The sequence below is a fragment of the Orcinus orca genome, chromosome 3 (genome assembly GCF_937001465.1).
Source record: "Orcinus orca chromosome 3, mOrcOrc1.1, whole genome shotgun sequence".
Taxonomy (NCBI): domain Eukaryota; kingdom Metazoa; phylum Chordata; class Mammalia; order Artiodactyla; family Delphinidae; genus Orcinus; species Orcinus orca.
In genome coordinates this window covers 110,245,327-110,258,021 of record NC_064561.1, presented here as the reverse complement: position 1 = coordinate 110,258,021, position 12,695 = coordinate 110,245,327, and the positions used below count along the sequence as shown (strand labels likewise).

The 12,695-nt window shown below is 51.8% G+C and overlaps 1 protein-coding gene across 2 annotated transcripts; it reads left to right on the top strand.

Moving 5' to 3' along the window:
* Positions 1-341: 341 nt before the first annotated feature.
* NR2F1 (nuclear receptor subfamily 2 group F member 1) lies at positions 342-10,255 on the top strand. 2 transcript variants are annotated; one of them, XM_004263533.4, is made up of 3 exons: positions 342-1,114; positions 3,559-4,086; positions 9,204-10,255. In XM_004263533.4, exons 1-3 carry the CDS (start codon positions 655-657, stop codon positions 9,482-9,484), a joined length of 1,269 nt encoding a protein of 422 aa, XP_004263581.2. In that variant the 5' UTR covers positions 342-654; the 3' UTR covers positions 9,485-10,255. The 2 variants fall into 2 exon arrangements, with proteins under 2 accessions (XP_004263581.2, XP_049564391.1); XM_049708434.1 differs by lacking the exon at positions 342-1,114 and adding an exon at positions 1,303-2,879.
* The last annotated feature ends 2,440 nt before the right edge of the window (positions 10,256-12,695 follow it).

The window sequence follows — 12,695 nt, the reverse complement described above, 5'->3', positions numbered from 1 at the left end:
GTAGCCCCAGTGGCCGGCGGGCGGGCGGGCGGGCGCCCGGCGCGGGTGAGCGAGTGTGTGTGCGAGTGTGTGTGTGCGCGGGGGTGCGGGCAAGGCGGAGGGTGAGTGTGTGCGCGCGCCGTGGCCCATGCCCGCCGCCCCCGGCGCTGCGCCCCGCGCCGCTACCGGCTGCCGCCTGTGCCATTTCTGATTTTGCAACTTGGTGAAGAAGAAAAAAGCGAGAGAAGGGAGCTTGCTCGCTGGGGGGGGGGTGGGGAGGGGGGGAAGGAGAGCGTGGCCCCCCCAGGATCGGAGCGCGGGGGGAGCGGGCGAGGGGAGCAGGGGTGTTGGGGGGGGAGCCTGAGAGCCTGGGGGGGCTGCAAAAAGAGAGAAAGAAAACAGCAGGAACCACAACAAAACGCCAGCCGGGCGGGCGGGCGCGCAGCAGCAGCGGGGCGGCCGAGGCAGTAGCGGCGGCAGCGGCGGCGGCGGCGGCGGAGGCAGCGGCTGGTGCCCGGCTCGGGCTCGGCTCCCGCGACCCCGGGGCGCCGGGCGGGCCCCCCGCCCCCTCCCCCTCCCCCCTTCCCCTTCCCCTTCCCCTCCCAGCGCGCCCGCGCGCCCCGCGGCCCTCGGCGAGCAGCTCGGCTCCCCCCAGCGCTCCCCGGGCCCAAAGATATGGCAATGGTAGTTAGCAGCTGGCGAGATCCGCAGGACGACGTGGCCGGGGGCAACCCCGGCGGCCCCAACCCCGCAGCGCAGGCGGCCCGCGGCGGCGGCGGCGCCGGCGAGCAGCAGCAGCAGGCGGGCTCGGGCGCGCCGCACACGCCGCAGACCCCGGGCCAGCCCGGAGCGCCCGCCACCCCCGGCACGGCAGGGGACAAGGGCCAGGGACCGCCCGGCTCGGGCCAGAGCCAGCAGCACATCGAATGCGTGGTGTGCGGGGACAAGTCGAGCGGCAAGCACTACGGCCAGTTCACCTGCGAGGGCTGCAAAAGTTTCTTCAAGAGGAGCGTCCGCAGGAACTTAACTTACACATGCCGTGCCAACAGGAACTGTCCCATCGACCAGCACCACCGCAACCAGTGCCAATACTGCCGCCTCAAGAAGTGCCTCAAAGTGGGCATGAGGCGGGAAGGTGAATATTTATTCTGTGCTTCTCTCCCTGAGCTTCGCCCGCCTCCCCGGCCCTCTTTCTTTCTCTCTCGCGGGGGTGGCTGCTGTATGGGGCTGGGGTTCCTGCGGTCCCGGCCCGTCCCAGCTTCCCCTGTCCCCGCTACCTTCCTCCCCCGGCGTCTCCAGCCGCCCCCCCCACCCCAGTTCGCTGCCGCTGCCTCCCCCTCCCGGCCTGCGCTCCTCTCCCCGGCTCCTCCACCCCACCCTCTGCCTGCTCAGGATTTTGTCCCTGGGATCGTGAGCTGTGGCTTAAAATCCCCTCCCTCTGTCTTGGATGTGCTCGGTGCGTGTCTCTTTCCCGCGTGTGCGTGAGGATGCTTGGGGCTGGGCTGGCATGAACTTGGGGAGGGGTGCTTATTTCCCCCGGAAAACTCTGTTTCTGTGTTTTTTCATTCCACTTTCCCCTCCACCTCTTCATGCCCTTTATTTAAAATGGGGGAGGGCTGGAGACTGGAGTACTCTGAACCATAGATTCATTACTGCATCATCCTTTTGGAAGCTTAGCTTGGAAAAAGAGGAGTGAGATTTATTGCACTTGTAGGTCTAATTAGGGGGGAAGGGGGGCTTCTGGCCTGTTCACTGGTTCCCTCTCCTCTTCACCGAGCTGGGGCCGCCTCCTCCGGAGCTGTGGCCTTGTTTTCACCCCTCTACTTTCAAAGGAAAGTTTGTGACTGAACCGTGCTTTCATAGTTGTGTCATTTTTTTTTTAAGCATGATACTCGTTTTATTTCTTCACCAAACTCCACCCTCTGCTTAAATACTGCATACAAATTACAATTTACAGCGGCATTTACCGATCCTTCTGATTTGGCTATAATGCATAGACTGCAGCTGGCATGAGCTTCCACATCATTTAATCCCTGTGTTGTATGGCTTTGGTTTCTTTTAACACAACTTTTGATGTTGTATTTAGATATGCTTCATGTTCATGTGGCAAGAGATGCAGCACTTTTCTTATAAATATATCTAGCCATTTACAATTAAAGTTTATCTCCTGACAATCATTAAAGATGTCTTATAGTCAAATTAGTGATCCAGTCAATTTTGTAGAATGTAGATTACTCCTTCTTGTAACTGACTTTAAAATTATATTTTATATGCCACAAGAAAAGAAATTGAATTCCTTCAGATCTCAAGGAGCAGGCAAATATGACGACTTCATTTCTAGCTCCAGGGAGATTTTATAGGCATCTGAAAAACAAAAAACAAAACAAAACAAAAAACTTTGAATTGTACTCTCATTTAATTGAAAAATAACTGCCAAGTTCAAAACTGTAATTAGAAAAAAGTATTCTAGCCATTATGTTTCAAGAGCTTAAATTGCACTGGGGCTTGCATTAAAATTAGAATCAATGCAAACTTAAGAAAATAGTGTATAACCTGAAGTAAGATAGCTACGTGTACATGGACATATCTATATTAATTTGCTGGGGGGGGAGAGTTCAGTAGCCCTAACTTTTCCTAAAGTTGTCTTTGTTTACATGGCAATTTAAAACGCTGGCACTGTTGAAGTAAAACATACACATTAAAAAAAAAAAAAAACTTTGGTCAGCTTTAAGAACTCAAAGCATGCTTACGTTTTGCATTCAGATGGTTAATGAATCCAGTGTTTTTGCAGTTGCAAGCTCGTGCATTCACTGGGCAAAAGCTGGCTGCAGGTTGCAGTGGCACCGCGCAGGACAGACATTAATTATATTTTCCACTTTTTTCAATAATGTTTGGCTACTGTAAGTTCAACTTTTTTCTTGATTTTTTTTCAATTTTTTGTTGCTTTTAACAGTGAGAACCTTGTGTGGGGCGATGGGGAAGAGGGGATAGGGGAGGGGTGCAGGATACTTGTTTTCTCTTCAAAAGTTGTTAAGTGGTTAGTAGGGTATGTAACTTGTATCTATTTTAAGGATAATTCCGTAGCATTTTTAGAGAATATGGAAACATTTTGAGCAAAACCAGCTTGCTTGCAAATGAAGAGGCAGCTAGGCATTTGCCTAGAACCACCACCTTTCTCTGGTTTCGCCTGTTTTTGTTTTTGTTTTACCCTGATTTGGTTCCTTCTGGAGGGGTGAGTGGGATTTCATTAATCTGTGTGTGACTTGTTGGTGGTCGAGGGGCTGGGTGGCATTTTCTTGGCCATACCGGGCTGGGGGCCCGTAACTCAGGCCTAGTTCTGGCAGGGCTGGGGTGGCCAGGGGCGCAGGAGACGGCTGGGCATACCGAGCCGCGGAGCTGGAGGGCTTCACCCCAGATTGCCTCCGGGTATGGGCTGTGAGAGCGAGCGCCAAAGGAGATGCTCCGGGGCGCTTGTGGCTGCGGGAAGAACCTCCGCATTGTGTCGGGTGCGCTGCGGCACGGGATGTTCGCAAGCCCCCTGGATGCACATTGCCTCTTTTCTCTCTTTCTTTTCGTCAGCGGTTCAGCGAGGAAGAATGCCTCCAACTCAACCCAATCCAGGCCAGTACGCACTCACCAACGGGGACCCCCTCAACGGCCACTGCTACCTGTCCGGCTACATCTCGCTGCTGCTGCGCGCGGAGCCCTACCCCACGTCGCGCTACGGCAGCCAATGCATGCAGCCCAACAACATCATGGGCATCGAGAACATCTGCGAGCTGGCCGCGCGCCTGCTCTTCAGCGCCGTCGAGTGGGCCCGCAACATCCCCTTCTTCCCGGATCTGCAGATCACCGACCAGGTGTCCCTGCTACGCCTGACCTGGAGCGAGCTGTTCGTGCTCAACGCAGCCCAGTGCTCCATGCCGCTGCACGTGGCGCCGCTGCTGGCCGCCGCCGGCCTGCACGCCTCGCCCATGTCCGCCGACCGCGTCGTGGCCTTCATGGACCACATCCGCATCTTCCAGGAGCAGGTGGAGAAGCTCAAGGCGTTGCACGTCGACTCGGCCGAGTACAGCTGCCTCAAAGCCATCGTGCTGTTCACGTCAGGTGAGGCTGCGGCCGCTGGGAGGGCAGGCCGCGCCGGGAGCACCCGCAGGCCCCGCTCCGCTCGGGCCCGGCCTCCTGAGCCGCGCCGCTGCACCCGCCGCGGCCGGGCCCTCGCCGGACCTCCGGCCTGGCCGGGACCTGTGGCCCCCGCGCGGGGAAGCGGCCGGCGGCGCCGCTGCCATCTTTGGAGCGCCGCGGTGCGGGAGCTGAGGCGGCGCGGGCGCGGGCGGCTAGGTGGCCCGGCCTGGCGGCCTGGAGCCCCGCGCGGGGCCGCGGCTGCGGCTGCGGCGGCGGCGGCGGCGGCGGCGGGCGCGTGGCTGGCGGGGGGTGGGGCGGGGAGGCGGTGCCGTGGATCCGTCTGGCTGCGCGTGTGTGCGGTGTGCATGTGTGTGCGATGTGCGTGTGCGTGTGTGCCGGAGCTCAGCGTTTCTGGGGGAGGAGAGGGAAGGAAGAGAACGTGGGAATGTGGCTTTCTCCTCTGTGTGGCACGCTCCCTGGCTGACTTTCCCGACACAGTGAGACACAGAGAGGGAGAAAGAGAGGAATACGGGCAAATAAATCATAAATAATCCCGCTTTATTGCATCCTGATTTTCCCTTATCGGAAACCATTCATGTTTGCAGTTGCTGAGGTTATTGAGGGTCGTAAAAAACGTATTCGATCTAATCAAGAAAGATGAAAAACAAAAGCAATACTGTAGAACCCGCAAGTATGGGAGGATTCCCGCCCCGGAGATAAATCTCATAGCCACGCAAAACGCACGAACATTGGAAATTTAACAGAGTGCCTTAAAAATATCAAATTAAATGTAGGCAGTGGTAACATGCATGTTAACAATTTCTCTTATGATAGATGGTTCAAATTAACTTCCAGGAAAATGCATTAATGTTGCCTTTGAAGGCTCTGGTCCGAGCCTCTGAGAACACTGCCCCCCTTTTATTATTGTAACCTGCAAGAGGGAAACATATAAACACCCAGGACAGCAGGTAATGGGGGGAAATAAAAACAAAGCCAGAAAGGACGCTGGTGGGGAACAGAGCTGCTCAAACTGGGTCTCGGGCCTTGCCCACTGTGAGTAGGGTTAGCTGCCGGTTTACCACCATTATTGGCGCTATTGTTTTTAATTCCTCCATTCAGAGAACAAATAAACCATCCTAATAAATCTATCCTAGAGGCAGGACCTCCAAAGGCCAAATTAAAACCACTCTTGAGCGGAGATGGCAAAACCCCTTTCCCAAGGCCTCATTGAACAGTAAGCAGTGGTATAATCTATCAATATTTCCTGGCTTTCATGCGTGAAGAATCATATTTACATTGTATTAAAATGACTCTTAAATTTGCACAATATTGTAATGTAGCAAATGTAGTATTAATATCGATCTGAACAGCAGATAATTTATTTAGACAAGAGCATCTCATTTGTATGCAGGGTGGCCTGAGCTGTGGACTTGGACTGCCCCCCTTTTACTTTCAGTGCAAATGCAGGTCTGCTAGTGGGAGAGGGAGTTATTCTTTGCAAGAGGATAAAGTGCGAACCTTAAAACAAATGGAAGATTTATTGAATAGCCTCCTCGGTGTTTGAATGCATTTTATCTTAATAAGTCTTCTTGATGGAAACGTGTTTTTCAAAAGTGACAAAGAGCCTGGGAAGCAGCGACCCGGCTGCTTTAGCTCTGGCAGGCCTGGGGCCTGTCTGGCTCTCCACTACCCAGCTCTTTAGCCAAATTAATCAGGAAGCAAGCCAGTGTCGGGGAAGCTGGGGTTTTAAAATCTCATCCAGTGAGGTGTCTTGAAGCAGAAATGTGACTTGGAGCTGGACAGAGGTCTTCTCAAGAAAAGTCTCCCTCCCTTTTCCTTGTCCCCCCCCCCTAAGGTTCTTTGAACCCCCTTGACTTTTCTGATCTCCTGCCCTTTCCCAGAGAGAGGCAAGGACTGTGCAGGCTGTAAGGAAGACTGTGGAATTATTCATGCTTTCCTTTCAACTTTCCATCCTAAAATGTCCCTGTGAAAAGTGTTCCTTTAAAAAAAAAGTTTTCACAAAGATATTTCTTAAACCAAATCTTCAAGGTGTAAGGGAGGCCGAGAAGTGAACAATAACATTATTTTGTTGGAAAAATTGCAAGAAGAATATCTGAAAGTGGAAATAGAGCTGTCAGTAGTAATTCACCCCCCTTATCCATACAACATATTTCCACTTTTGACTAAACTTGTTTTGATTGCTAGCCAGAAGGGAATTCATGGGAAGCCTTCTCAAAGTCATCCAACTTTTAAGCAAACTTTGAATGATGGAAAAGACAGTTTTAGACATATTGTCCAACGAGGTTTACTCCGGATAAGTATTTGAAGCTGGCACGGGGGTTCCCTGTGGTGGTTTTCACATTTGGCCTCCGGATGGTATATTTAATCCTTAATATTCTGGACAGCATCCAAGGACTAGGTCATGACCTGAACTTACTTTTTTTAAAAAATTCATTAATTCATACACCTCAATATTCTCTCAGATAAATGAGACTTTCCCCGAAAGGAGCCTTCTAGTTAACATAAATACAAGAAATCCATTTTCAGCACAATAATAACTTTGATTTCTAGTTATGGCAGCTGATTACATCTATATTTCCTGAACACTAAACTCTTCTGAATGCACAACATGAAATACATTCTCTGCACTACAAAGGCTAAGCTGGGAGGGCCTGAGCGGTAATGGTTATTTATTTACATAATTTCTTTTCCAGATACTGTAGAAGAAATATTGAGGGTTCCCACATTGACACTACCATATACAAAGCGAGACATGGGTTTTGCACATTCTGCCTCCTTTTCTTATCTGGGTATAACTCATGGAGTGTAAATATGTACTGCATCACACCCCCTGCTCACCTAGTTTCGCTACCACAACCAGACGATTGATCGGAGAGCTCATACTGTCAGTCCACAGTTGGGGGAATTCTGTTGCAGAAATATCCAAAGTAGGAATGAATATCTAGAGTGGGAAGCCAAGCCCAAATTAAGGCTCCTGCCCGAGGGAGGCTACAGGGCTGGCCGGCTGGCACTTTGCAGCGGGGCCCAGCTACAGGCATTCTGCCTTCAGAGGAGGAAAGAACTCGATGCAGCCAACACAGGGCCCAGGCATGCCTTTCCTGGGCTTCTCTCCCTTGGAGTAGCCTAGCTGGGGGAAGGGTAGTGACCTTGCACCCTGGGGGCCCTAAGTGTAAATATCAGATAAATATTTTACAAACCTGAGGAGACTCCATATGGGTCTTTTTAAAAAAAAAAAACCTGCTGGGGTATCAGTGGGTCCCTTTCATACTGCATTCTCTGAGGCTGAGAGGTATCCTGTGGCATAAGGGGCAGAGAATGCATGTCAAACAAGATATATGTAAATAAGAGTCTGCATGGTGGTCATTCAGCAGGACCAGGTTAGGAAGCAAAGCCAAGGGCAGACCCTCAGGGTCCCCTCTCTAAGCATCGAAGCCCCAAACTGTTCCTGCCCTCATCCTGCTAACCATAAAATCTCACTGCCTTCCCAGGTCAGGCTAGTGTGACTGCACCCAAATGGCTGGCTAGAGTAATTAGACATCTGAGAGGAACCCAATCTGGATCTGGGGTCAAAGGAGACCTGCCTCAGAAGTTCCTGAATTATCACTAGTTTTATTTGTATTTTTGCTCAAGGCCATAGCCTTGTAGATGAAGGTGTTAGAATGCTTTACAAATCCCAGTTCTTGAAATAGAGACATAAAGCTCAGAAACTCAGCAGACCCAGGTTTCGCTTTGAATCATTTGCTGTGTCTTCTTAGGGTCACACTTATCCATTCACAATTATACAGTGTCCTTTTGGGGGCATTGCCATGCATGAATTTCTTTCCAGATCTATATATATTAGCAAACTCTGCCTTTGATCTCTAGTCGACCTCCTGACTGGCTAAGGGCTCCTCTGTGATCTTCCTGTTTTTAAAATATTTATTATTAATACAGGAAACAACATGGGTGTTTGAACCAAGAGAGGAAGCCTTCACTTCATTCCTCTGATTCCACCTTCCCCTCCATTTGCTTGCCTCTAGTTAGTTGATACAGTATAAACTGCTGTCTTGAAATATTTTTAGTAGACCAAGAAGAGCCCTTGGTTGACGTGAGATTAAACACACAGGTTTTGAGATGTTTCCTTGGGTACAGGTCCTGCCACAGGAAGCCTATATCCCCAAATCCCCCCTCAACTCCCCACCTCCCAGTTCTGAAGCAGAAACAGCAGCTGTCTCCAGTCCAGCTTTGTGTCTGATCGCTGAAGTTGTCTCCTTTCTGCAGCCTGGAGTAACTGAGCCATATTCCTTCTGATTATCATACAGCTTACAGAGATGGGACCAATTTTCAATTACGTGATCTAAGGCACAGATAGAAGTGTTCACCCTGGCTGAGGATTTGCTGCAGAGCTCTTGCTTGCATAGAGAGTGGATCGCAAATCCTCTATTGCCAAAGCAGGAGCTTGATCTGATGCCAGGCCCTGCCAGCCTATGATTTCTTACCCCCTCGCATGTGTCTATTCACTATACAATCTAGGTTCTCCTTGAGGTTTCTGCTTGGGGTCATTTAGGTTTGAGAGGGGGACTCCAAGAAGCATTTTAGAACTGCCTCCAGGCTGCATATTTAGTCAGGGCTCCTGAATACCCCAAAACCAGGGGCAGAAGGGGCAGAAATCCTCCCTTTAATGAGCACAACGGAAAAGATGCTCCCCTGAAGGTGGAGGACAGGTTGCTGTGTACAGCAAACATGGCTCCAGCATCGTACATTATTTAATCCAAAGGTGAAAGAGGAGAAACAAAGGGACTGGAGAGGTTGCTGCCTCTTCAAGTGTGTGCCTGTCTCTCCAGCTCCCCAGGCCTGGTGGGAGTTTGATTTGTTTGTATTTGTGTTGGGGACCGGGGGAAGGAAATAGTGAAGAAGGAGTAGGGAGGCATGGCGGGGAGGATTTCTTTTCTTCTTCCTTCTATTTCTATTTTTTCCCCTTTGCTCCTTAAAAGAAAAAAAAAGTAAAATGAACGGCTTGCTGTTTGTGACTTTGCTGTCCGCTGACCTAACCGTGTGCCCCCTCCCCTTGTCTCTCCTTCCGGTGGCTGCTTGGGCAGATGCCTGTGGCCTGTCGGACGCCGCCCACATCGAGAGCCTGCAGGAGAAGTCGCAGTGCGCGCTGGAGGAGTACGTGAGGAGCCAGTATCCTAACCAGCCCAGCCGCTTCGGCAAACTGCTACTACGACTGCCCTCGCTGCGCACCGTATCCTCCTCGGTCATCGAGCAGCTCTTCTTCGTCCGTTTGGTAGGTAAAACCCCCATCGAAACTCTCATCCGCGATATGTTACTGTCTGGGAGCAGCTTCAACTGGCCTTACATGTCTATCCAGTGCTCCTAGACCTTGGGCGCTTCCCACCTGCCCCCACCCCCTAGAGACTCACAGGACCGGCGGGGGGCCGTGGACTCCAATGCCGCGGGGACACCAGGCGGCCGATGCAGGGTGCGGTGGGCCGGGCAGCGGGGAGGAGGGCCAGGGCGACAGGAGCAGCCCACCGTGCAGAAATGCAACCCGAGCTGCAAACCAGGAGAAAAAGAGACTCTTTTTAGTGTCAGATCTGTGGACACGTTGGAAAGGAAAGGAAAAAGACCTTGTGTCTGATGAGAAAAAGAAAAAAATTTGGAAGAGAGGACCATGAAAATTTTAATAAAACAGAAGGAGACTAACGGACCTTCCAGGATTTATTGTGGACAGATGTGGATATATTCTGTACAGAAAACAACACACATGGAAGTGGACCGAATCCTATGTAGAAACACACACACACGCACACACACACACATTGTTATTCATTTTGTAAAATACTAGTCTTTATTTTCATTTTTTTGTAAAATTTAAACATCGTATGCACATAAAAAAGAAACAAGAATTAGGGGAAAATAACATTTTCCAAATAATTATTAAAAAAATTGTCCTGTGTCTATGTATCTATATCTGTTTTGTATTTTTTTCTGGTTCCAAACCAGATTTCCTGTGATTCTATACTAATAATTTTTGATATAACCCTTTGCTTCTTATAATGAGTGCGATATATGTTGTCGAGGCTGTTCTTCAAGAATTAAAATTGAAGTGAAAATTTAAACAAAAAATAAAAGAATTTAGCAAAACCCACGTGTCTGGTTGCTTGACAGATGTCATCAGTGCAAGAGAACCCTCCAATTAATTTCCACTCTGATTATTATTAGAATGGCGGGGTGAGGGGGAAAACTTTTAAGGTCCATTACCAAGTTGGCTAGATTTATTTCCTAAAAGCAAGCAGCTGCTTTGGTTTTGTAAATGCGGAAGGCCAGGCTCTGCATGGGACAGAGCTGGGGGTGGGTGTCAGGGCACTTCGGTGCCGGCAGCAGCCATTGTGACCTTGTAGGTGGTGGGCAGCCAGCACGCAGCTGGCCAGGAGGCTGGAGCAGGCCCGGTCCCTCGGGGTTGAGTCTCTGCGCTGCCTGCTTCAGTATCTGCAGGTGGGAACTTGCCTGGCTGGAGAGGATGGAGCCCTGACAGTGGGGGGGTTCAGCATGGAGAGGGCCACTCTGACACCTCTGCGTCCCATCTGTGACTGGAGGGTCAGCCTCTTCCCAGCTCTGGGAGAGAAAGCTGGGGATTCAGCTGCGAGCCCTGGCTTTGCTCCTCCTGTGGTCCGCTATATCTGGCTACGGTTTGCCCTTCACTCCAGACCCTGTCACAGGGGTTTCCCGGGAGGGCCCTCTAGCTCTGTGGGGCATCTGGAAGGGCCCCACTGTGGTACTTAGGAGTGTAGACCTGGAACCTGGGAGTCCAGCAGCTGGGCTGGAGCAGATTCTTTCCAGAAGCGGTGTGTGCGTCTTAGTGGCCCTTTCAGGGCAGCAACCTCCTGCTGAGGTCTCCCCTTTGGGGTGTGTGTGGGTCTGCTCTCTGCAACATCTTTCGGAGCACGAATGTTTTATAGGATCCAAGTTGGCACTGTGAGAACACATATTGCCAAGGGAGCTTTTTCTTAACATATTAATAAAGCCAGGTCTTTTAAAATAACACCTCTTCCCTCACCTTCTCTCCCAGCCCCAAACAGGCACGGATGAGGCAAGAGCTTTACTTTCTGAAGTCAGTGGCAAAGTTTTGCTCTCAATTTGCTGTCTACAAGTCTCCAGGTGGCCTCACCCCTTTAAAAATGCATGAACAAGCTCCAATCCACCTAAGGTTTTAATATTCTGGGGGCAGAGCAGCCCGGCAATGCCACCGCTTTCTGTGAAGAAGACCCTGCAGGTCTGCCTGGGGACCAGCCCGAGCCCTAGGGCAGCTAGATGGATAGGGTATGTGGGATGTGGAGCCCCTGGGGCCCTCCTCCCTTCCAGCAGGTCCCACCCGGCCCTGGGCCTCACCCTTTGCACCACACCCAGGGGCAATGGTTTTGGGTCTAGGCTGACTTCTTTGCAGGTTGTGCACCCAAGGCAGGAGGATCGTGGGAAGAACTCGTATTTAACCACTGACCGCCCCCCGGGAAGTCTCAGGGAGCCTTCCCGGGAGTGGGGGGATTAGGGTGGGCTGGGCTGCTGCGGGGGGCTGCTGAAGGGAGCCGAGCTGCCTCCAAGCACTCACCGATCTTTCCTACCTTTCTTGAAATGAGATGTAAACATATTCATTACGGTGTGATCCCTCTGATGAAAACAGATAAACATTTTCGTAGGTCAGAAACGTATTTTTCAATTAATTTCAATATGGAGGCCCAAGCGTAAGGCACCCAAAGTGGGATTGGCCAGGAAGCCGAGGCCCAGGGTGTAGGAAGCACTTGTTCCAGGGCTCAGAGTTGACAGTGCTAACTTGTCTCTTGCTCAACAGCCTACAGCCTGGGGAATCCCAGTGACTTTTCTAAGCCTGGGCCTAAGCTGGAGGGGTGGGGGTGGGGGGTGACCAGCACAGCATAGGAAGAAAAGCAGGCCTTCCTGTGGCCTCACAGACTCCCTCACAGGTTTGGTCTAGGAACCAGGAGGCCCTGGGGACGAGCAAGAGATGCCCAGAGGCCATTTCTGGGATCTGCGGGCTGTGGGTTTCTCCTCCGCTGTCTCCTTGGTGGCTGGGGTAGTCCCCGCCTGCATTAAACACAGAGAGACAGTCATCTTCAGAGCTCTCTGTGCGTCTCAGCCAGAGAGATGGAGCCTTCCCAGGGGCCATGTGGACGCCCCTGCAGAGCAGGACAGGCTGTCCACAGCCCGAGGCTTTCCATTCTCAGAGTGCGCAGTTGGGCCCCATGAATCTGCTCGGGCTAAGGGAAGGTTTACGAACTGAGACAGGAATCTAAGCCACTGGGTGAAGCTTCCGACAAACAGGAAGCGTCGTCTCCGCTCCCGGCCATCTAAAATCTCCTTGGCCGGGCTGACCAGTGGCCATGGCGGAGGAGCTAAGGGCCGAGCGGCCCGGGGGCCCCTAGCAGTGTGGAGCAACAGCCCACTAGAGGCCGGGGTGCCCCCTCAGGATCCTGTGCTACCTCAGACCCTTGGAGCCGCTGGGCAGAAGGCCACGAGGAGCAGGTGGGAGTCTCCTCTGCCTGGGTGGCTGCCCGGAGGCCCCTGAGCACTGAGCC

Excerpts from the sequence above, each read along its gene's own strand:
- NR2F1 (XM_004263533.4), top strand. The coding sequence starts at position 655 with ATGGCAATGGTAGTTAGCAGCTGGCGAGATCCGCAGGACGACGTGGCC. Across the intron at positions 1,115-3,558 it reads AGTGGGCATGAGGCGGGAAG|CGGTTCAGCGAGGAAGAATG; the intron begins GTGAATATTTAT and ends TCTTTTCGTCAG. Across the intron at positions 4,087-9,203 it reads CATCGTGCTGTTCACGTCAG|ATGCCTGTGGCCTGTCGGAC; the intron begins GTGAGGCTGCGG and ends CTGCTTGGGCAG.